General features: G+C 38.8%; 1 protein-coding gene across 1 annotated transcript in view; it reads right to left on the reverse strand.

Annotated features, from left to right (window-relative positions):
• RSRC1 (arginine and serine rich coiled-coil 1) overlaps positions 1-24,897 on the reverse strand; it is a 153,037-nt gene that overhangs the window by 77,389 nt on the left and 50,751 nt on the right. Inside the window, exon 5 of the mRNA XM_069865150.1 lies at positions 4,121-4,157. Within this exon, the coding sequence (XP_069721251.1) occupies positions 4,121-4,157 (37 nt within the window). The remainder of the gene's footprint in view (positions 1-4,120; positions 4,158-24,897) is intronic.

Here is a 24,897-nt window from a genome sequence, read left to right on the forward strand (position 1 = left end):
ATCACCTACCTGGTGACAGGAGAAGGTCTTACTAGGACTTTTTAATTTCATGATCATTTCCCATCTTTAAAGAGTTTCTGCACAACTGCTTCCTGAAGGAGACAGCTCCAGGCTAAAGATTCTTGCCCTGTCAGAGGGATGTACCGATCCCAATGCCCAAACGGGAAGAAAAGGAAATTATAAAGTTTAGATAACCCATTATTCAACCCGTGCAGCCTTGCTCATGCAGCAATTCTTGTGCTGGAGTGGGAAGGCTTCATAGAATACACACTTTTCTTATGACAGAAGAGTGAATTCCATGTTAAATTACCATTGCCATACCCCACGGCCATGTTACCCTTCTCCTCAAACTATTTGCACCTCCTGGGCTGGATCTGTCCTCTCTAAAGTTGCCTTAGCAGTTATCTTAACCAGGAGAGGAAACTGGTCAAAAGCAAAGAACGTGCATGAAAATGACAACTTCCCAAGAACCCTTCTGGTTTTCCTAAGGGATTTTTTTTTCAGGTTTTCATGATTAGCATTCTATGAAAGGACATGCTAGAAAGAAGTGTTGCTTTTGGGGGAGTAGCGGGTGTTGGGGGGCGTTGTTGTTTTGTTTTTAAAAAAACTGTGAGAAGTCTTCTTTTTAATTAAACACAATTTCAATAGGAAAAAAAACCCCAACCACCATCAGCCTGACACTTCTTCAGGAAGACAGAATTCAAGCTTGCAGGATATAATTGACCATCATGGAATTTTGCCAGGATACCAAGATAAACATAATTACTCCAATAAAGAGTGTTAATTAATTGTTTGTGAACACAAATAATTGGCTGCTTGGTTTTATAGCTCATTAGAAAGCCAACAATTCTATTAGGCACTGCTGTCCAGTAACTGCACTAGGACCATTGAGCTGTAATCACCAGGAGTCTGAAACTAAGCCAGTGAAAATCAGTGAGAGGTTGACCACTGAAATCAAGCTCCAAGAAAAAAACAAAATAGTGATAGCTAGTAAACAAGTATGAATGCTTCCTGGATAAATGAGGGGTTTCTTTTAGCTGGGGCTTAAGGGTTTTGTGGGTTTTTTTTGGTTAGCTGATCATTCAACCAGTTTTTTTTTTAATCTTAAAAATACCAAAGAGCTGCCAGCTGGAGTTAACCAATATTAGTTATGAATTAGTGACCTTGACATGCACTACCTATGCCATATGATGCAACTATAAGTGAAAACAGTGATCTCCAGCAGCTTCCTTGGCAAAGCTATGTGTAAGCCCCACAATAATCAGCTTTGCAAGAGCTTCATCTGCACCTGGTGGGGGTTATTGATCACCACCCAATGTGGGGAGCGCCTGCACCCTTGGCAGACACCAACTATATTCTTACAAACTGCTGATGGGCTAAACAAGCTATTAATGACAGGTTGCTCTTCATCACTTAAAACGGACAGACTCTGCTGCTTGACCACAAGGACAAGCAGGTTATTGCTTCGAAATGTTATACAAAAGACACAAATAAGGTATCTCTAATGAATAAACCACACGAAAAGCTCCACGGTTCTTTTTTAGTAAAGCTGTCAATGGAAAATAGGACCTTTTCAGAGTTGCAGGCATACAATCATCTGTTCCTACTCCTCTACAGTTTGATAAAATTTGTTATTCAGAAAAGGAATCAGCTAGGTATAATTCAGCAAACAACCACCAAAATATTTGGGATACAAAACTAATTCCTGCCCTCTGCTTAGAACTTCGCAGTTTCTTTTCTTAACTAGATAAAAAAAAAAGCTGCCTGTGAGCAGATGTAATTGGAGGTCAGCAGGGAGTGGGGCTGTGATGCCCCTGGATGGTCAGCTGGACCCCTGGACACCCCGTCCAGCAACCAGAGCAGCTCCTCCAGGGTCAGCTCTAACTGATGCCAAGAAACAGGCACGTGGACCTGCTGGGAAGTTCTCCAATCTACACAGAAAATATTTTTATTCATAAAAATATCTGGTTTTAAACTGGAAGTACTTCCAAATAACAATTTGTAAAGTATTCAACAGTCTCTTTCACCAGCAGTTGTTACAGAACTTTATTTCACTCCTGTGTGTAGTTAGGTGCTATTATAGATACCAGGATGCCAGAAGCTACTTAAACAAGGATAAGCAGCAAAATATGGGAACATACAGACCCCATAAGGATCCTACCACAAGCTGTAAACCGCCCTTCTTTACAGAAAGGACTAAATAATAGATTACCCAATTAATATAAAGTTTCTCTTTTTTTAGGGAGGGGAAGAATCTTTTTACAAGTATTTGGTGATGCAGTAAAACAGCAGAACCAGAGCAACCTTGGGGTTTAGTCTCTTCTGAGGAATTTTTGTTTGGAGACCAAAGGGTCTTTGTGAACTTGTCTGACAGAGCACTGAGACAGAGGATGGTTACCAGCACAAATACTCCCATCTGTGGGTGTTTTGGGAAACAGTTCATTTCCTTGAGCACCCGTTCCTAGGACAGATTTTCTGAGATCACTGGGAAAAGGAAAAACATCTCAAATCTGGAGGGTTTTGACAGATCTTTGAGAGGAATACAGAGCAACTAATGTATTTAATGAAGAAAAAATTTTATTCAAACCTTGTAGAGAAGGGAAGGTGTCGCTACCCTGCAGAGGCTCTTTCCAGTACATTTTCCCCCAACTCCCAGAGCAATCCTGAACACCCGCGAGCGCTGTTCCTAGCTCACCCCCGCCCCGGGCTTCTCAAACCCCATCGAGCCTCTTCCTTCTGCACCCGCTGGTTGGAGGTGACGTTATAAATCAGCCCCGCAGCTCTCGCTACCGCAGCACTCCCCGTTTAGAAAAAGCACCAGTCATGGTCATCTGTCAAGACTGCAGCATCTTTATAATGCATTAGAAAAATTCTCTGAACCCATCAGATTAGAACTACCCGACAGCAGTCGAGCAATGAAAGGTTTTAAAAATTTAAGAGATTCAACCAGCGCGCGAGATACCAATGAAACCAGCAAAACAAGATTAATTCTCAAACTGCTCCAAGAACCATTCATAAGACTCAGCTATTTATTCTATTTACAGACTCTAAATACTAGTTGCAATGGAACATTTAATATGCCACCATTATAAAGGGGAAACTGTTGACAACTATGTTAGAATATACATTCTTTTCATCCTGCTGTTACTCCAGGAAGATATTGGTACGCAAGCTCTCACAAATCACATTTCCCAAGTGATTCCCAAAATGGGAAGTAGCAGAAAAGCAATTTTTTCAAATGCTCATGCAACACATTGTGATAAGATTTTTCTTTAATAGCAGTACAGAACAGTAAATATTATTTAGATATTCTCTGAAAAAATTAAACAAGAATTTAAACATTTCTCATGATGTACTGAGATATATGTGCCATTAATAGTGAATAATTTGATTTAATGGGATTTAGTGAACTGCTTAGGTAAACTACTTAATATCAACAATCACCAAAACATTAACATCCCAGCTCAATGAGCTTCAGACTTGTGCCAATACTGTATTTTTTCCAGTTTGATCAACTGATTAGTTTTTAATGCTAAGTGTGTCTAGCCATCACTTGTGGTTTGAATGTGCTTACGTAAACCAAAAATAATTTTTATATTAATTATTATTTATATTGCAGCACTGAATGGAATTTAAGTCAATACATTATTCATAAAGCAAAGACAAGAGCAAAAAACAAATCTGTGCACTTCTTTCAAAGTCTTCAAATTACTAAAACACACCATATTTATGCATGCGATATTTGATTGTGTGTGTGTCTGGTTTGGGTTTGTTTTTTTTTTTTTTTTTAATCACAAGTTTGCTGTTTTCAGATCAGGATATGCCAAAAATCCAACACCAAACAATTTTTGTTTATAATTAAGGCAATCATCAATCCAAGGATTGTAGTCCATTTTATTTCATCTCTACATCAAAAAAAGTAATTTAAAAAAAATTAAAATTCCCTTGAAATGGTAAGATAAATGAAAATGTAAGTGCCTTCACATAATAACAGTAAGCTGACCCTCTGGGAAATGGTTGACTTTCTCAATTCAAGGTATTCAAAGCTCATTCAAAAGTGTTCATTTGGAATGCAGATATCAAAGATGATGCAAATGTTCAAGAGAAAATTAAAACTTACCAGATGTTCTAATCCAGCTTTGATGTTTCCAGAGTCCCTGTAACAGAAGAACAAAAGTTCTAAATAGTTGCTAAACCCTTGTCTACAATGATTTATGTTTAACTCAGAAATGTCAAAGACATATAATTTCTCGAGTATATAAATTTTTTACTTTTAATATCTTAATCACCACAATACCTAAACAGTATTGATTATCCTAGTGCATAACTACAGAATTATTTAAAACCTCAAATCTTACCTGCCCTGGAATTGCTACAAAGAGTAGCGATGCAACATGACTCTCATTTAACAAACAACATTTTTAATACAATTATTGCACTATTTATATTGGAATTAATAAAACAAGACAGTGCATAATGCTTTTTATCAATTCCACATTGAGTAGCTCATGGTTCTGCTTTGCCACTGCTTCTAGAATCGCAGAATCACTTCGTTGGAAAAGATCTTGGAGGTCATCGAGTCCAACCAGACCTCAACAATGAAATTCCGTGACCGTTTACAAAGTCAATGGAATTAGTGAACCTTGTGGTAACTACCTGGGTCACAGTAGCCATACTGAAACCTAGCATTTGACTCCCAGAAGCTGAGAAACCCACAAATACACCGGCACAAAATGAGAAGTGATATCACTTAAAGATGCTGCAAAAAAATGGACCAAAGTATCCATAAAACACTGAAAAGTAAAGAGAATTCAGTGAAATTAATCCTTAAGCATCCAGCTACGTGAAAATATAACCTGGAAGAAAACCAAAGCAAAACAAATGTTTAAATCCCCAAATCCCTTGAAGAAAAGGCTGGGTTCAGCTTGCCCTGACACCACGTTCCACCAGCTTCCAAAAATGGAACCGTATCTCCTGAGGAAGATAAGCTGTAACCATGGCAAACAGAAAAACTGCCCCACAAGGATTTCGGGCAATCTGCTATTGAACTGTACCACGTAGTGGATATTTTATAGAATCATAGATTCATAGAACGGTTTGAGTTGAAAGGGACCTTAAAGCCCATCCAGTTCCAACCCCCCTGGGATGGGCAGGGACACCTCCCACTGGATCAGGTGCCCAAGCCCCATCCAACCTGGCCTTGAACCCCTCCAGGGATGGGGCAGCCACAGCTTCCCTGGGCAACCTGGGCCAGGGCCTCCCCACCCTCATCGTGAAGAGTGTCTTCCTAATGTCTAATCTAAATTTTCCTCCCTCTAATTGTATTTATACTTACAATATTATTTTTTCAACACATTATTCAACTACATCAAACCACAGAGCAAAAACCCTAACTACATTCTGCTAAGACAGCAAACGGTGCATGACTGAGCCTTCCGTTCTCTTTAATCCTTGGCACAGGCTGTGTAAGGCACAAGTAAGTAAAGCATGACATTTTACTAAATGCTGAATAAGGCTACATTCAATTACACATTGTAATATCTTGCTGTATTGTATTTTAGACTTTTTATAGAAAGCTTTATTCCATAAAGCTTTCAGAAAAGTCTACAGCACTCTTTTGTTCTATCATGAATCACAGAATCACAGAATAACCAGGTTGGAAGAGACCCACCGGATCATCGAGTCCAACCGTTCCCATCAAACACTAAACCATATCCCTCAGCACCTCGTCCAAGAGAAGGTGCACCTTCACTACGCCATCATTTTTATATGAAAGAAGAATTGATTATATGAGTCCATACAACATTTAAATAGATATCATCTCCCACATCTTTTTTTGAGGTGCTAAATGGCCTTGATGAATTTAATTACATTGGAAGCAGGATCCAAGGCGCTGGTGCGAGAAGCCAGCGGTACAAAGCCTGCCCTGTTAGTGGGCTGTCTCCAGCACTGTCCCTGTCATGACTTCATCAATATTTGTGCAACTCCTTTTGCCCTGTGCTGAAAGCAGCCTTAATTCAATTATAGGTCTCAAAACTGATAAAAAAGGTCCTGAAGTGGAAAATGCAAAGAGATTATTGGCAAATGAATAAAGATTTGTATCGAGCTAACACACAACAGTACAGCAGGGCTGGGTTTTTTTTTAATCATTCCCTGTCTTAAGTCTTCTGGGAACAGCGAGTTTCCCTTCCCCTCATGCAGCACATCGATTTCTGAATTAGACTGCAATATTAAATAATTAATATACTTGCCATGATTGATGTTTTGCATTAGTTGAATATTAGGTTATCAATCAAAATCCACTTGGTTTAATGTAATAATATTGAAGAAGTGTCACTGGCTGTTCATCCAATTTGTAGTTGAGGCAGCACAGATAGTAATATTGGTGCAACACGAGGCTCTGAGGCAGGAAACGCAGTGGCTGAACATACATAAGGCAAACATTATCAAACTAACCAGGACAAGGTTGAGGTTGTCCTAAATAAACCTTGCGGCACCTGTCACTTCCAATGAAAACCTCCTTCCAGCCGGTGGCTGCCGTGCATCAATCAGCGATGACAACCAGTGCAGCCCTGGTGTAATTTTATCTTTCTTGTTAGACAATAATTATACAAACAAGGCTCCCATGAATACTCTATTTCAAATATTGTATTATGCAAAAATCAGACCTGTTGCTACAGCCCAGTCCAACACGTAACCTTAGACGTCTACAGAATTCCTAAATCATTTATACCATAAACAACTACAAACAAAAGGCAAGAGCATTTTTATGCACATTCAATACTATAATACTCCTACAGAGGAACAACATACATATATTTTATTTTATAACGTAATCAGGTAATAATGTTTTACTAAACTTTTACACCACCCAGTTCCCAATAAGACATGTATTGGTCTTTCAAACCATACCCCATCTATCACATCTTTGGTTTGGTTCATTAGGAACGTTTGGTTTTATTCTTGAGCTTTTTTCTGTCAAAGCAGCTCTGGAGTTGCAGTTCCCCCACTACAGTCACGAATTTGTGCTATAAAATACTAGTTGACATGCATATATTTTAAAATCATACATTGAAAGCAGTAAGCATAATACTGAGGCTAATCCAAATGTTAGCTTTTGTGAATACCAGGGGAAAAAACTTGCAGCTGAGCTAAATTTGAATCACAGTCTTGAGGGACCTGTAACAGCAAGCCAGGAATTCAGTTAACCAAGTATGGCTGTTGGATTACTTAAAACCATAGCGTAGGTAACTAACTGAGGCAGGGTTAACTTATTAGTGCTATTTCCTTTGCCAGTAAACTGAACTAAAATAAAAATATTCACTAGCACTTGATGAAAATCCTGATTTTTCCCTAGACATACATTCACGTTCAATGTATGGGTTCAATCTAAAACCAGCCATTAATCAAAGGAGCTGAAAAATATGCAGTATCTTCAAAATACCTGAACTCAAACTGTTCCTAGATAATACAAGATTTCACTAATAATTTACTTTTTAATATGTTTATAGCCATTCTGCACAGAGATTGTAGAACTAATACTCGGTTTTGCACAGAGCTAAACAAATTCCAGGGCACATGTAGACACAGCACTTTGGAACAAAGCACCCTCAAGAAGCTACAGCCGTAATATCACACTCCACTGACTTATTTTATTACTGTGAGGCTACCTAAAGCCAAAGAAATTGCAGAGATATTTTCACTTATCACTAAAACAGGCAGTTGTGCTTGCTGGTAGGTCTCTGTTATACTCATTAACATGGCAAACAATTACGAGAGCAGAGTTTAATCTGGGATGCTGTTCAGATCAGTAGCATCAAACTGGAAGTAGCCAGCAATTTTAAAAACATTTATTCCAAACGAAACTGAACCACTTCAGTTCACATCCTTTGGTTCCTCTCAAGCTGTTATCAACTCATTCTCAAGACTTCCCCTATATTTGTAGTTAGTAATTTTCTTGGCCATAGTTGTTTTGGTTAAGAGTCCATCAGCCACAGAATAATTCTATGCATTATCTATATCTACGCATGTTGTAGGATAATTCAGGTTGAAGGGCCTCTGGAGATCTGCAGCCCTACCCCTCGCTCAAGGTAGGGTCAACTATGAGGCCAGATTAGGCTGCTAAGAGCTTTAGCCAGTCTGGTTTTGAAAGGACAAACTCCCTGGGCAACCTGGTTCGCTGATCAAATGTTCTCACTGGGAGTGTCTTTCCTGCTGTTTAGTCCAAATATCTTTTTTCGGTCTTCGCTGGCTGTGCCTTTCTGGCCACCACACACCACTTCAAAGAGCCTGGCTCCTTCTCTTTGGTAACCTCCCTCCTCATCAGTACGGGTGGCTGCTGTCAGGTGCCCTCAAAGTCACCTCTTCTCCAGGCAGAACCACCCCCAATCCCTCAGGTCCCCTCACAGGGCAAGTGCTGCAGACCCTGACTATCTTGGTGACCCGAACTCCACACTGAACAGTTCCAGCGTCTGATTTTTCAAATGAATAAATAAATCATCCCATCATTAGCAAAGCCTTTGGCAGAATCTCTTCTGGTTCCACCAAATTAACTGCAAGCTGCAAGAACTAGGTCATGTATAGCATTTTGGGTCAGGCTGCACCACACTCTTGAATAAAAGCCTTTTAAATCCACTCTTCATGAATGCCAACATGTTAGTTCTGCAGATCTGGCGGCATTGTCCCAAGAGGTTACAAAAACTTTTCCTCGAAGTCCCTCAAAAGCCTCTTGGCTCATTCAACAAGCACATCACTTAATACTTTCAATAATTTGTCAAGTATCACTTCAATTTAATCCCTCTTTTTGTCCCAGTACTCCTCTTGGATGAAGATTCTTGTAGTAAAAGTTGTTCTTGGAATATCCTCATGTTTTTCCGTTGTCTATCGCCATGTTAACATGCTTCTGCTCCTTGCTGTCATCTAATGGCCTTTCCTACAGATCTTCCTCCCAGTGGCACAGACATCTGTTATTTTTCTTCTGCATGTTACCAATCCCCACTTGTATTCTACATAAACAACCTCAAGATAAACAGCTGAATCTCTTCAGAGCTTCTTTATGAACTTTGGCAGGTGACAATACATTAAACACCTGCCAACACAAGCAACACAAAATGGGATAAACGGATTACGCTAAACCCAGCCTGAGTGGTGGTGGTCCCTTCTCCCATCTCTCGAGTCTCTGTGTTGAAGGTATGTGAAGAGAGTCAAGGCAGAAATGAACAAAAACATGCCTTAGATGTTAGGAATTAAAGAAGGGATATGGTGAAGAGGATGAGTCAGGCTACTGCCATACCCAACACAGCCAAAGTGAGGAACAGCCTTACTAAACACACCTACAGTGGAAGTGCCAGACTTCTCAAAGGTGATCTGCTAAGAGGTGCTTAGCTTGCCAGTAGGCAGTGTAAAAGAAAAAAAATTATTAAATTAGCCTTGCCTACTCAATCTAGCAGCAATGTTAATACTCCAAATTTCTGACTAAATCCCAGCAAACACCACCACCACCACCCAGTAGCAATTTCCTTTCTTTCCTTCTCAGAAGGTGGAAAAACTCCATCGAAAACTGTGCAAACCTGCAGCAATATCACCTTTCTCAATGGTGAGTTTACAGGCCACTATCTCATCATTTCCCAGACTAGAGATGGGTCCTGTATATTACTGTTTTCCATGTGACTACACAAGTCTATGCTGGGATATCCCAAGACAAAGAACTCCTCCCTCTCTTCTGCTTACTCAATATTTTCAAATTTTGCTGGATTTACTTTCCCCAAACTTAAAAGTCTGCACAAACAGGTTTAAGGTATTCCAGGTACTGAATTTCAGAGAAGGTGGAAAATAAGTAATAGTTTTTTCCCAATGAGGCTCTTAATTTTTTTTCCAGCTCTTCTATTGCATGCACATTTCGAATAAGATATCATGCGTGTACACACACACACATGCAAGTGCACACAAACACACACACAGTTTAATTACAACTGGATAGGTAGCCTGAATGATGAAATTATGACTTTATCATCATTTAGTGATGCATTTACATGAGCACTTAAACCATGTTATACTCTGGACTAGCTTCATGATAGTTTTCTAGAGAGTGTGAGATGTTGTTTTGTTCTTAATATCAGATTCAAATGATCTGGAACTGATCCTGAAGTGTAAAGACTCCAAAGCTCGTAGAGTTTTGCTCAGTGGCTCCCTCGCTCCAGTTAACCAAAGAATTTATTCCACTCAGGGAAAAAATGGTAAAAGCTTGGCCAATTACTAATATATTTAAATTTAACAAAGCTTCAAGAAGATCATATGAAGGTCACTTATCAAAAGCAGGAAGGAAAAGCAGAAGTCATCTCCTCACACAAACAGATACGGAATAACTTGGAACTGCTGCAGAACTCAGTAGAATATAATTTTGAATTGAATCATTCTAAAACCAGGGACTTTAAACAGGATGCAAGGTGAAAATTTCCATAATTTGTCATCCTAGAGAGAAGAAAATTCAGTGCTGAAGAGACTTGATTAAAAATTCAAGCAGGGGGGAAAATACTTAATCCTGGCTCAGAGAGTAAAAATCAAAATTTTATGCAATTGAAATAAATACTCTAACTAAAGGTGGGGTGGACACAGGACGAAATACAGTGTTGATAGAATCAATATTTTCAAATACATCCTACAAAAAATTGTCCTTAGGTGTTTCGGAGATAAATGAGAGCCAAAATAACAACCCTAAAAAGCTCTCAGTTCTTTGTTTTACCAAGACTTCAGGTCACACGTGAAAATCCTCGTAACTATTAAAGCATATTTCTTTATCCTGGTTGCTAGATCGAGCCACTCCTCAGATGAACCTAGCAGTTCAAACGACCTCAACACATGCAAGTCCCTGGAGTTTTAATATATGGGGTGGGGTTTTGTTGTTTTTTTTTTTCCTTAGGTTTTGGTTGGTTGGTTTTTTTGTCCTCCTGTTCTGTGCACGGGGTTCCCTTCATGAAGGGTAGAGTCTTGTTAATCAATGTTTGCATTCCCAGCAAACATACGTAATTAAGCTTTGGGCTTCAGAATGTCACTGCCTCTGTTAACCAGATTATTTGGTATTCTTATATAAATTAGACAACTTTGGCCTGTTTTACCTTTTCTGTAATATTATTTAGTAGATATTCAATTAAAACACATCCTGTAGGTGAAAGTGTATGAAAACATTTCCGTAATGGACATTAGTGGCAGTAGGAAGCGTTGCTAATTAGCCTCAAACTACAAAATAGATTACAAAAGTAGCAAAAAGCCCAGCAGTGTAACTGCACAGAACGCTGCACTGAATATTAAACAAAGCAGAGCAAGTTTTAATGTTGGTAAGCATAACTATAGTAAAAACTCTCCGGACTAGTAAAGAGTGTTACAGGTTAATGAGGAACATATAAAGAGTGCACAATAATTATCATACCTAACACCTTACCATCTGTGTTTGGATGGCTGCAGAATACAAACACAGTTTATCGGCATTAAGTCTGAAACTAATTACACATGTATTTCTATTAGCATACTGTTAGGATAAACATTTAGATTTTTCTCAGCTGCACTCAACTCTCGGTACTGAGGAATATTAGATTTAAGTATAAGTCACTGAGAAAATTTAAATGTCCTAAGTGCTAAAACAATTTGAGTACAATCAATTTTCCATTTTCTGAAAGCTTCTAAATCCTCCTCATTCACCCAATTACTACTGTACTTAACCTAATGAAATTTTATTCTGCAGGAACAATACTATTCTTAAACAAATTTTTGAAAAATATAAGATTAAAAACTTCTAGACAAAGAATAAACTCCTAGAGAAAAGATGCAAATAAAATTACTATCATCATCTTTTGTTTTTTATTTGCAAGTATAAAACTGAAGAGAAACAAAAGCATGGAACATAGCATCTGTCATATCAGAATATAAAAAGATGATCCTGGCACAAAATGAAAAAGCTCTAATTCATTTGCAAATCAAGCCTGCCAGTTCTATTCCAAGCTGGCGGTAACTGTCAAGAGTTAACAAGATAATCACTTTCAATCCTGCCTTCAATGGTGCATTACACTGTGATTCCATTCAATCCGGCCCTTCTTTGGGGCACTGGATGAATGGTTTTCATTTCGAACTCACACAAAAAGTTGCAAAAAAAAAAATCCATGGGGCTTAAGAAAGAAATCCCTTTATGGGCATTTATCTGCCGGCACTTGCTTTTAGGCAAAATGAGATATTTGGATACATTGGTGTCCATTCACTTCCTCTATTCCTTCAGGCCCTCAGTCTGTTGATAAAAAAAGGCACACAAGGAAACCTCAAGCCTGTCTGGTTTTCTCTAAACTATGTACACACATTAAACAAGTTCTGTAATAACATTTCATAAATGCTTCAAGAATACAGAGCTCATTGAACACTAAAGTGACACTGTATTTGAATGGATTCATCTTTGTCTAAATTAGTTATAAATGGCATAAAATAGGAAATGCTCATGAAAATTGTGCTTAGGGGAACGATAACCAGTTCCACATTAAATGTTCAATAAAAAAAGAAGTCACTGGTTGAAGGCACTCTACCTATGGAACAAGGGAATCCAGAATTTGTATTAATTATTTGTATTTTTTTTTGTTTTAATTCTGTGCCATGCATTCTCCCAAAAAGATGAAATCTTACAGAAGTTTCTTAAGTTATTAAGTATCTAAAACTTATTTGTTGGCACACAACTTTCTACCAATCTTTGTGGGGGAGAAAAAAAGACCTTCATGCTCTTGTTCCTTGCTCAAAATTAACATTTAAAGATACCACCTGCACGTTAAGGCTGTATTGTACAGAGATGCATTCAATTATTGTATATTTGACAGTGACAATTTAAATCTCCTCCACTTACTTCAGAAACAAATCACCACCTTTTTCTTTTGTTTTGGTTTTTTTCCTCTCTTTTCTTTCTTCCTTTCAATCCCCAGAGATCTCAGTTCACAGAACAAAGCTAATATCTAATAGTTAATATATTAATTGAGTTAAGTTTATCCAGCCTCAGGTTTCTTGCCCATAATCTCTGGCAACGAGCACAATGTCGATACCCATCTGCAGATACCTTTTATTTATTTTTTAAATAAAAATAAATCATTTCTTTCCTAAACTCAGGGACTCATCCTGCCAGCCACTTCTTACGTTATTTACATACCTTACCAAGAAAATTTTTTGATCGTCTTTACAATCCATTACCACAAGTCAAACTTCTTTTCCTTATGCAAATACTACTTTGTAGCAAGAGTTTACTTTATGAGCAATCTGAACACCAGAAATTATCAGTTGACTCACAGGCTTTGGTTTTGTTCTTCGTACTTCACAAGTTTCTTCAGAGATGCTAAACAGAGATCTTATAATTTAAAAACTACCGTAACAAACCCCAAAACTATGCCTGTATTTACGCAGCATCAGAACACGATCAGGTTTGACAGGAATGGTTGGACTCGATGATCCGGTGGGTCTCTTCCAACCTGGTTATTCTATGACTCTATGATTCTAGGTTTGCAACCCACTGCCCTGCTTCCCAAAAAGAAAGAATATAAAATAATGAATTAGAAGTTCACATACTTTGGAAGGATCCTGAAAGAGCATTACCACAAAGTGAAGAGATGGATTTCAAACAGCAGGTCATGGCTCTGAGTGAGACTAACACAATCCCAAAAACCAGGGGATGCGGTTCCTTCCCCTCTAGCCAGCAGCACTACAACACCGGTACTGCTTGAAAAGAAACAATCCTGTAAACACAACCCAAACGCACTCGCCGTTCCGTAAAGCAGACTTTGGGAATAAAAAGCAAAGCTGAGCAGTAGGGTTATTCTTCAGCAGATGCGGTTATTTGTTTCTAGTATTCACAACAGATTCATTTCCATAGCTCAGGTGAAAGACCAGGATGACCCAGCAGTCCTAGTACACATACATTTTAAGGCAAAAGACTCAGAAAAGGTAATTTCACATTTTCATTATTACCGAAGGTGTGTGCAGCACTTTGACAACCATGGTCAAGTTCAGCTGAGACCCACAAAGCGCCACGTTGCTGAGATTCCACCACTTGTGACTGCATTTGATCCAATTTTAGCCCACTGAAACCTCGTGCTTTTTTAGGCATCGCTGTTGGAAGGTATAAAATCCAATTTGTAAATGCTTTTTCACTGTTCCTCTTTGTGTCCCTGCAGTTTGATTTTGTCGCTTTGGTTTAATCCCTCTACAATCTTTCATCTGGCCTGAATTTATCTCCCTACGGAATGCAGGGGCACACTCAAAATATACTCTAAATGTTTAAAGTATGTTTAAATGTCATACGGGCATAGGTTTTCGTCCCTATATAAGGTAAAAAAACTTTCCTTTCTTTCTTAAAAAAAAAAGCAGACCTACCTGATCTCAGAATATTTAGTTTCTATCTTCCCAACTACTTTAGCTAACTCAGCTTGTACCATTTCTGGAGACTTAAGTTTCAGTTGTATTTCACAAACAGTTTGCTTTTATTACAACTTAATGTAGCCCTGGAGAAAGTCTTTGCAAGTCTCTTAGTTTCTCTAAGAGCCATTCCAAGCAATTCAAGCACACAGAATCATAGAGTGGTTTGGGTTGGATCTTGAAGATCACCGAGTTCCAATCCCCTGCCATGGGCAGGGACACCTCCCACTGGACCAGGCTGCTTAAAGATCACTACACCGGTCCCATATACAACAGTTCCCAGTTCAGCAGCACCTTTCTTTTCACAGCATTTAGTCCAAAACAAACCTGTTACCCACATGCTAACAGATCACCAAAGACTGTAAAAGCACTTTCAAACACCTGTAACAGGAAAGATCAAAACCTGACGTGCACCTTGATGATAATATCCCAGTATTGAAGAATAAAAGCCTTCAGACTTGTCAAAAAAATAAAGTCTGCCACACCTGGACCTGGCCGCAGTGGATTTCTACCTAATTCAGCAACCTCAAGATTGTAGAGAACCAGCTAATTTCCTTAGACAATCCAACAAGGCAATTAACTCTCTGCTCTTCCAACAGCAGCGCTAGACAGCTAACACTAATAGGTCTGTATCTTGCTTACTTGTTGTTTCTTTCTCCGGCCTTTGTAATGGCCTCTGACTACATAATGTACAAGTCTGTTATAATTTGAGAACATTAATCAACGCTAAAATTGCTTTTGGTCTTGTGCTTATTACACACCTACTCCTCAGAGAGAAGCCTCAGAAGGACATTGTTATGCCTGTGTAGGAACCACTGCTTCTGGCTAGAACTTGATGACCAAAGCATTACAGTGAGTTAAGGAAACAAGAAAAGAACTGCAAGTTCCAGTAAATCACAAGTTATTTTTTTGTAGAAAATTTTACAGCCTAAAACCCCCCAACCCAGTAATGCTGTCTAAACACTTCATGCTCGTTGGGTTGCACCATAATCTCCTTAAGGCAGCACACGCTCTTCATATGTTCTGTAATTGTCCGGTCTACTCTTTCTACCACATCACATTTATTTTTATTCTCCAAAATGCTCGCTTTCATTAATAGGCTTTAATCTTTTACTATCATGAAAGACTAACATCATCTATTTTATTTGGCATTTATCATTCCCAGAGAAAGTCTCTGGTGAAAACCGAGAGCAGTACTGGCTTTCCAAGACGGAGCAAACCGCTGAGGAGCAGCCAGCCAAAGTCTAGCCCAGAAATCTTGCTAGGCATTTTGTATTTGGCATTCCTTCAATGAAATTAAAATAATTAGTATTGCACTCTACTGATTTACCACCAAGTGGACCAAAATTAGAAGAAAAGACACAAATATAAAACATGTCTCGTTCTACAGCCAAGATTTCCCTCAAAGGTTATTTTTCTAATACGAAGCCAAAGGATTCCTGAAAAAATTAAGTACCATAAACATGGCAGGCTCCAAGGAAACTTGGATCTTGAGCAACTTGGAGCTTTAAGATTGAAGCCAGCACTTCCTATTGTACCTGCAAATACTAAAGGTAAAATGAAACATCCTACAAAAACAACTTCTGAACAAATGAGCAGCCAATCCTTCAACAGCAGCAAATTCTAGGGATTCACAGACCATACAGAAAGACCTGGAAATAAGGATGATCAAGATGACGACTGTGAAAGCACTTCTAGTGGAATTTCCAACCTGCAAAAAAACCACAGCGAGTATCAAGCAACCATCAAGTTACAAACCTAACTGACAAATCGTAGCCACGCATCATACAGCAAAATGCTGACAAAGTCTACTTCGATTTCTCAGCAGCACTGTTCTCTGGTCTTCTCTAAATAAGTTGGGGCTAGATGCCTACTCGTCCATAAAAGTTATTTTAATCCCTATATTTTTAGCTGTACCCATTTCAGTTCACCTCAGTTAACGTCATTTAGGATAGGAGACATGCTGAACCTACACAGACCTCCTGTATCCACACAAGACAACAAATTCTGCAGTGGAAATTATTTCATCCAACCCCTTCCAGCACTCGCCTACCTGGTTGTGCTCATGAAGAACTTCCTGAGCCATTACAGTCTGATGCTCCAAGACAAGCCTAAATCGTTGCTGGTTTACATTAAAATGCTAATCTTTACAGCAAAGTAAGGCAGACAGGGTGGCACTCTCAGAGTTAGTCGTCCTCGAGTGTAAATCAAGCTTTTATATTTGTTCAAAGGAAAAGCAGACACTAGAGTGAGCAACTCCTCTGCTAACAGAAAATTTTGCCTCTCTATGGTGCTACCAGAACTAAGGATTTTTCTCTACTTTATTACAATATTGTTGATATATGTATCATTTCACTCTTTAAGAAATATGTTCCAGACAGCATTACTGATGTTAAAGAGAGTAACACGAATACTTTGCTAATTATTATTAGAAGAACATGGCAGAGAACATTGAAGTATCTGTACTCTGAAAGAGGTGAAAGTCTTAAGAACTTAAAAAGACTTAAGAAAAAGAATGTAACAAATTCAGAATACAGAATGACTGTGCAGACTGACACACTGATGTACAAAAACTACATAGTGATATTGGGGGTTGGAACTAGATGATCTGTAAGGTCTCCTCCAACCCAAACTATTCTATTATCTATGATATTGCTGAAAAAAAAATCTAACGTATTGGCTTTTTTCCTAGATTTTTGGCTTTAAGTGAAAGTTAAAATCACAACATACAAAATTACTCTGTCTTGAAAAGAAGTGGCAGAAACCAGTGTTCCCAGAAACTGGAACTGTTCCAAGTAACCATATTCATGTAACAATGGTCAGGATGGAGTGGCCTTTTACACAATGCAATGGCAGGATAACCCCTACTTAACTTTCTGTTCAAGCAAGATATTGGAAAGTTACGTGAACATTTGCGCATAATAATTTTCAGCCATTCAAAACAGGTCAGGATGCTGTTCTAACAACGTAAGCAAACTATATATATATGTAATCTCCTTCCTCTGGTCGCCGTGGCTTTCAGTCAACAAAGTCAGCCTGCAAAGTCAGTCTTTGATGGGTTATTTCCACACCAGTTCCAACAACAGATAAGGAAAGCAAAAGAAACAGGAAGAATCAAATGAACGCATTTCAAAATAAAGTTGAAAACCTTGTACCTACATGCAGTAGAGGAAAAAATAGTTTAGCTACGTCTAATTTTCTGCCCAGCAGTATAAACAAATACAGCATAAGCAACACTAAGGATAAAATAAAAATGTTCAAACTGTATATAAGACAGGTGAAATAGTTTCAACCATGGAGAAAAGTTTGCAAACTTTCCCAATACTCAGATTTAAGATGGACTTTCTTGTACATCTAGAATTACGGAAGGTGCACAAACGTCTGTAAAATGTCCAGCCTTTGTGTGTTCAACACAGCCTAGCACATATTTCTTGGCATACTACAAAAGCACAAAAAAAAAAAAAAAAATCAGTCGTCTTAAAGACTTTCCTTTTGCCCATTCTATGTATGGCACTTACATCATTCATCATACCCACAGTAACGAGGAAGGCTGAAATTAGCACTCTCTAGAGCATCTATACCCTTGCAGGATGTCAGCAGATGTGATTGTTGAATGACAAAAAGGCAAGTGCTAAGAAATATTTGAGACTACTATAATAGTGCAGCACCAGGTAGATTTTTTTTTTTTTTAAATTAAAATATAGACCCCAAAGTCACAGCCAAGGGAATTCACTATCTCTTGAGTGTGGAATTGATCTGAATGCAATTACTTTACTCTTTTTAGCTCCATTTGACTTTGAACTAAACATCAATTAGCACACAAACATAATACTGCAAGATCTGTTAACTCCAATACTGATTTTTCCATAAAAGATCTAAAGCAAATTTATTTGCTTTCATTTAATAGCTTTCAGCAATCACAAATATCACACATGAAAGCCCAACTTCATTTTCTGATGGTCACTTAAACCCTTAATTCTCACGATAAAACTCTCTGCCTTAGTTTTAAACCCCTTAAATTAGCAAACAAGACACCACATAATATATGCTATAAGCATAGGTCTTCTCTGAAAAGCTGGGACCTTCAAGTGCTTCAGCTGCGATACAAGCCATTGAGCCACGGCCAATATAAGCTAATTTGAATAATCAATATGACAACCTTATTTTTCTAATGCAAACAGGATTGATACAGTAAGGTGTCTCACTGCCACATCACAGTCATGGCCTCTTTTAACCCCTAATTAGATTTAGGCGATTATCCCTGCTCTTCCTTACAAGTGTACAGCCCGGATAAGAGATGACAAAAGCTATCTGCCACTTACTCAGCCTTTGCAGACTGCAGGTTATCCAGGGAGATACAGGGTAAGATCAGCAAACAATTGTTATTCATATCATCTACAGTTTTCAGATAGTCACAGTTTGCCATACACGCTAAGTGAAAATAGCCCAGAGCATTAGGTAAATGCAAAACGCTTAAGAACATCAGGGTTACACAGATGGAAATTCAAGGTGATGTTAGGGAATTATGTTTAATTCAAATTGGTTATCACAAAGCAAACTATCTAGCAATGATTTTCTTTTACAGACAGGAAACGTTGAGTTTTCAATAGACTCGTGTTCATTGTTTATTTGTGTGTAACGCTGAGTATTTTACATGGCTATTTCTCAAAAAATCAAACTTAGAAACAGCAAGCCCAATAGAATTACATAGCTAAACAAAGTACTAACAGACAGAGAAGATCTATTACAGAAATGTAATCACATTTCATTTACAAGAACTCTTATCTCAAGCACTTAAACATAAAATTTAAACACTTTTCCATTTTATTGTACTCAGTATTTGAGCTAATAAGATATAAAAGTATAATCGTGTTAGCAACATTTCTATTGCATTACATAAACACAGTACTAGATTAAAGGCAGACCAGAAAAAAGAAAGCGTGATGTTGCATATAAAACTAAACACTTTATTTCTCCTGGCAGAAATAAGTATCACTGGTATCATGTGTGAAAACAGCCACGCTAAAATTAGATCATATGTTCACAAAATGTCTACTCCCATCCTGATTTAAAAAAAAAAATAGTATTTCTATACATATAATCCATCTGTAAATGTGTTTAACATGCTTTTGTAACCAAAAAAGAAGTATTTCCCTATAATATGCTTTTATTAGCAGGCTCTAAGATTACAGAACTGGAAGGATCATTTATCCAAGTCAGGTGCAACTCAATTGTGATTGGAGTAAAACTTCCAGAGTTGTTTAAAAGATATTTGGACAGCACTTTGAAAAATCACTGAAAGGGAATATATATTTTTAAATATTGTATATACCCTGATTAAAGACCTCTATATTCAGGATAAAGCAAGCTACAACACAATCTCTGCATTGTTTCTTTGGGTTTTATTTCCCATCGAAGAATCACTGCTACTCTTCCCAGTTTTCTGCTCCTTCCATATGCGAGCCACAAGTGGCTGGGCACTGTCTTCTCCTTGGCCACCCCACCAAGAAGCCACCCCACCACCATCAGAGAAACTGAACATTGTGAGGAACCTCTTTTGTGCAGCAAAGATGAAACATCCCATATTTTCATCAATGCACTAAGGCTTTTGACTTCCTACTATTATTTATTTCCATGCCTTTCAACAATTTGACATTGTATTAACTCATTTTTCCTCAGAAAGGTTCAAAACGTGGTCACCTTGAAACCGTACCACTTCATGGTCGAAGCAGCAACGCAGAAGCTATGGATACCTGCTTCCTCACAACACTTCCAATGCATGACCCTACGTACAGTCCCTGACATTTCTCTTTCCCTGTAAAAAAAACAGTTTAAACTAATCTCTTTATGGGATTTTGTGCAACGTATTGTATGTTTGAGTGGCCGTTTGAAAATACAAAATCATATCTGACTGTTACTACTTCTTTAAAAACAAGGACTGCAAAGCTTGACGTGTTTGCCTGAAAATAATCAACCAAATAAATACATAAATTAAGGGGAGGCAAAAATGAAAGATAATCATCAGTTTTCTACTCAGGTTATTTGAACTTGAGAGAAAATCTGTTTATGGACAATCTTATTTTAACTTCCTTCCATAAAATTCTCATTAACCTGCAGAAAAAATACATATTGAGTTCTCTAGAAATGCTTTCCATGGGTTGGATAAAAACAGTTGATAAAAATGGTTTGACACAAATAAAACTGTCAGCACGAAAAATTGTTCCTGCCCCTTTTTACTAGTTTTTATAGTTTCTCACTGGAATGTTTTGCCTTCTCAAAAACTCCCACATCTATAAAAATTTGGAATGTTTTCCATTTGTGAATACAAGCAGTTAGACAAGTGTGGGGTTTTTCTGTTCTGAAACTTTCAGCAGAGATAAGGAATAGAGAACAAGCAAATAGCATTGGTGGTAATTGGATGGTTGACGGCAGAAATCCCTTCAAGACTCACAAACACCCCACACGGAGCCTACGGAAGAGGTGAAGTCTGGCTGTGCTGCAGCCCGTGGCATGCCTCCTGCTCACCCAGAGGGGCTTGGGTTTCATCCCGCTGATTCCAGCCTCTCTGCTGCCGGCTGGTTTGCTTCTCCAGGCACCTCGCCACACCTGGCAGCGAGGAAACACCGCAGAACTCTGTTTTAGGAGGAGCCGTGTACGCACTGCCAACCCCTTTGACAAAACATCTCGCGGAAAGGTGAGCAGAGGTCAGGACAAAGCAAAGAATGGGACCTGGGGCTGTGACACCACAGATCCAAACCACGGCTGCTCAACCACTTCCTTTGAGATATCTTAAAATAAACCCATCACATTGGAAAGACTCCTCTGGCCGTTGCATCATACTTGCTCCAGTATCCCAGAACTCCGATACCAGCTCAGGTCAAGGACCTCTGGCACCAAACTCATCCCCACTGATTCACAGCATCTGCCCTCCTGCGATGCACACAAGTCACAACTGCTTCATAAAATTTCATTTCAAATCACTACAAGTTTTAAGTTACAGTGCAAGTTTGATAAGCTTGAGATAAGCAATGCTTTCAGGGAGTGGGCGATAAAGGGCTGCGAGGGGTATCACACATGGTGGCAGTATCAAGGAACGCGGGATTATCACTTTTAAGCTTTCTTGATGCTTTCAGGTTTTCAGATCACAGAATGGTTTGGACTGGAAGGGACCATGAAGGTCATCTAGTCCAACCTCCCTGCAGTGAGCAGAGACACCTTCCAATGGATCGGGTTGCTCAGGCTCCCATTCAACCTGGCCTTGAATGTTTCCAGCGATGAGGCACCCACCACCTCTCTGGGCAACCTGTGCTGCTGTTTCACCACCCTCAGCAACTGACTTAGCACAACTTCAATATATAACTTCATTAAAAATAGATTATCAGCAGTAGAGGCCTACTTTGGATTGAACAACGTGACCATCTACAGAGAAGTTCGCAAATCGAGACAGTGCAGCCTTCATGTAGCAGGAAGCAGGGCAGATATATTAATCTTAATTCTTAATGTATTTAACTCTTAGGGATTGGATTAGTGATAACTTTATGTTAAATTTGTCAAAACCTAGAAACTTTCTCACAAGAAAATTTCTCTTGTAAGGAAGATGAGAATTACAACGTAAAAGGAAAACATTTCTATTATTCAGGCTATATTATACAAAATAGCGCAGAGTATAATTTTCAAAAAATGAAAGGTATATAAAATTTGAAGCCTTTAACATCTAAACATCTAACATCCATTAACTGAGTTATTATAGCCTAAATGCTTAAAAAAAAAGACAAGCATGGCATATTTATTAAAATAGAAAAAGAAATAAGTTCCTTATGGAGACCCAATTAGATAAGTAGGATGGAGCACAGAATTTCCTGCACTGCAAGGAAAAGCTGCCAGACAGTGAGAGCTTAAACACAGCAATGACAGCTAAAATGTGTCAGTCCAGCCTTGTACATCATGGGAAAGGGGAAAACAATGGAGAAGATTTGGTGGGAAGAGAAAAACTATTTCAAGCTCTTAACATGCTGCAATTCAGAACATTCAACATAGCGCTTCTGTGATGTTTTTTTTTCTTCCCCATTTATAAATTGTGCTTTCGTCTGTTCTTTATTGAAAATAAACAAGCAAACCCTCCAGTGTGTCCAGTTAATACTGGTAAGGCTGTTTCTCAAGAGATCTATTATATAACCTTTACAGTTAATGGAAGCAGCTTTCAGCAAGCTCTGGGGCCTAAAGCTTGTTTTGTTTTGTTTTTTTAAGCAATTAATTGGTGGACTTTAATCTTTTGTCCTCCTCTATACAAAACACATCTTGACCTTTTACATAAGATTTAACATCTCCCACTACATATAATTCCCTGCCTTCTCTTCCATCTTCATGCCCCTGACTTACAGAGGACCTGCCATAAACTAACTCCCAAGTGCTGCAACATTATCTAAAATTTCATATAGAGATTGTGCTATATGAGGGGTTTTTTTAACACTATTTAACATGGTCAGGAAAGAAAGGTTTACTTTCACACTGGAATTAGTAAAAAATTAAACTAATTAATCAAAGCATTGCACAGAGCTGAAGCTCTGGGACTGATGATGGCTCCGTAGGGCTCTGTTTCTACTGCAGTTCACCACAAGAATCTTGGTTTTGTAGAATAACTTCCAGGTTCTCTTACAGACAATTGTTTAGCTCCTTCCTGAGCCACCCGTTGCCTGTGGATGATCCATCATCAAAATATTGTTAGTGGCTGGCAACTACTTACTTCCAAAATCTGATTATTTAAAAAAGAAAATAAACCAGGCCTCCTCTTTAGTAGCTGAGTTCTCTCTCTCTGCTCCCCAACCACCTCAGGATGTCCTCAGGCATGCCCAAACCCTGCAGAGCCTCCCAAGGCAGCAGCCGCCTTCACCTTCCTCTTGGTGATGTCAGTGATGTCAGCCCTCTCCTGACAGGGCTACTGAAAGGGAAGAATTATTATGCATGAACAAGGAGGAGAAAAGGAGAAAATTACAAAGAAAAAGGGAGGTGGCAGAGACAGACGTACAAAGCCCTCTCATTCCTCCTGACCTGCAGAGGTATAGGAAGCATTTCCCATCATACACTGCTAAACACTTCCCTGTAAATCCATTGTGCACATTTCTTCAATATTTTTCAAAGCACAGAGCAATGCCCACCTGAGAAGAATCAATGGGAGAAAAACCTTCTCCCTCTTTGACACAGCATGATCCCATTAAGCAGCCTCAAAAGATTCTGATCCGAGCAGCAAACTCAGACTTTCCTGATCAATTCCTTAATCCATTTTGAGAGAATGGACTGATCTAGCTTTTTCAATTTCAAGCCAGGAAAAAATCTTTCCCAACATAATTCACCATGAAATGGGCCTTGTCTTACAAGAACTTCAGCTGCTGGAAGCAGATGAGGAGCAAGTCAGAATCCGGGAGAACCACTGGCACATCTAACAGCTACCTTGTCCTTCTAAAACATCACTCAAACCACTTGCCAGTCTTGTCCTTCATGGTTCTTTAAAGATATTGTTTTTAACACTGTAAATAATGTAAAAATTGATGCCTGAAGTGGAAACGATTCCCATACTTTTCCTCCAGAAAAACCTCAATTCATTGGGTTACCCAGTGGGGTTGACACAATCTATGAAAAAACGGGAAGGAGATCGACATGATGCTGGAGTATTGTTGTCATAAAATGGTGCAGGCTGGAGAAACCACACTCTGTGTTGATGCATTCTGCTGCAGAACTGAAGGTGGTTTATTCCAAGACTGGATCAGATGCTGTGAATAGAGATGAGACGTGACGAGCATCTGCACCACTATATTCTCAGCTGTTTCATGGGAATCAGACTCAGATATGCTCAAAACGGAAGATTTGGGTTGGGCAGTCTTTTCCCACTCCAATTACACTAATGAAATGGTGTTGAGGTAGAAAACCATCTTCACTTGCTTCCTTGGTGGTGCCCAACTAAGCCTCAAAGGCAGATTAGCCTCCATCCAACAGAAAGACGCCCAACCAAGAAAACACCATTGGCACCTGCTGGAATACACGCAAGTAGAAGGTTAACTCACCATACACCTATGCTTCTAGTCTTAATTGCAAGGGATAAGAACTGCCTGGTGGTTTAGGCCTTTTCCCACCTCGGGCAGCTGCTTCTTAATGCCATCGCCTACAGCAGCCAACAAATAATGACAATGAATGAAAGAGAAGTATCCAAACTTTTGAGCACTCCCATTTTGTTTGCAGGACAGAAGAAACAATAATGCAAAGAATTCACGTTTTTAAAAACTAAGTTTGAACAGACTAAAATGTAGTTCTCTAATCCTGAGGTTTCCTTAGCACCACCTGCTTCACGTGTAATGGGCCACAATGCCTTGAACTAAAGAACATTTTGTAGAATTACGGCATTCATTTTTCTACAGATTCGCCTGCATTTTTAGTCTGTTCTCTATTTTACTCAGTAAATACAGCTAAAACTTC

Source organism: Phaenicophaeus curvirostris, chromosome 10, assembly GCF_032191515.1.
Source record: "Phaenicophaeus curvirostris isolate KB17595 chromosome 10, BPBGC_Pcur_1.0, whole genome shotgun sequence".
Lineage (NCBI taxonomy): Eukaryota > Metazoa > Chordata > Aves > Cuculiformes > Cuculidae > Phaenicophaeus > Phaenicophaeus curvirostris.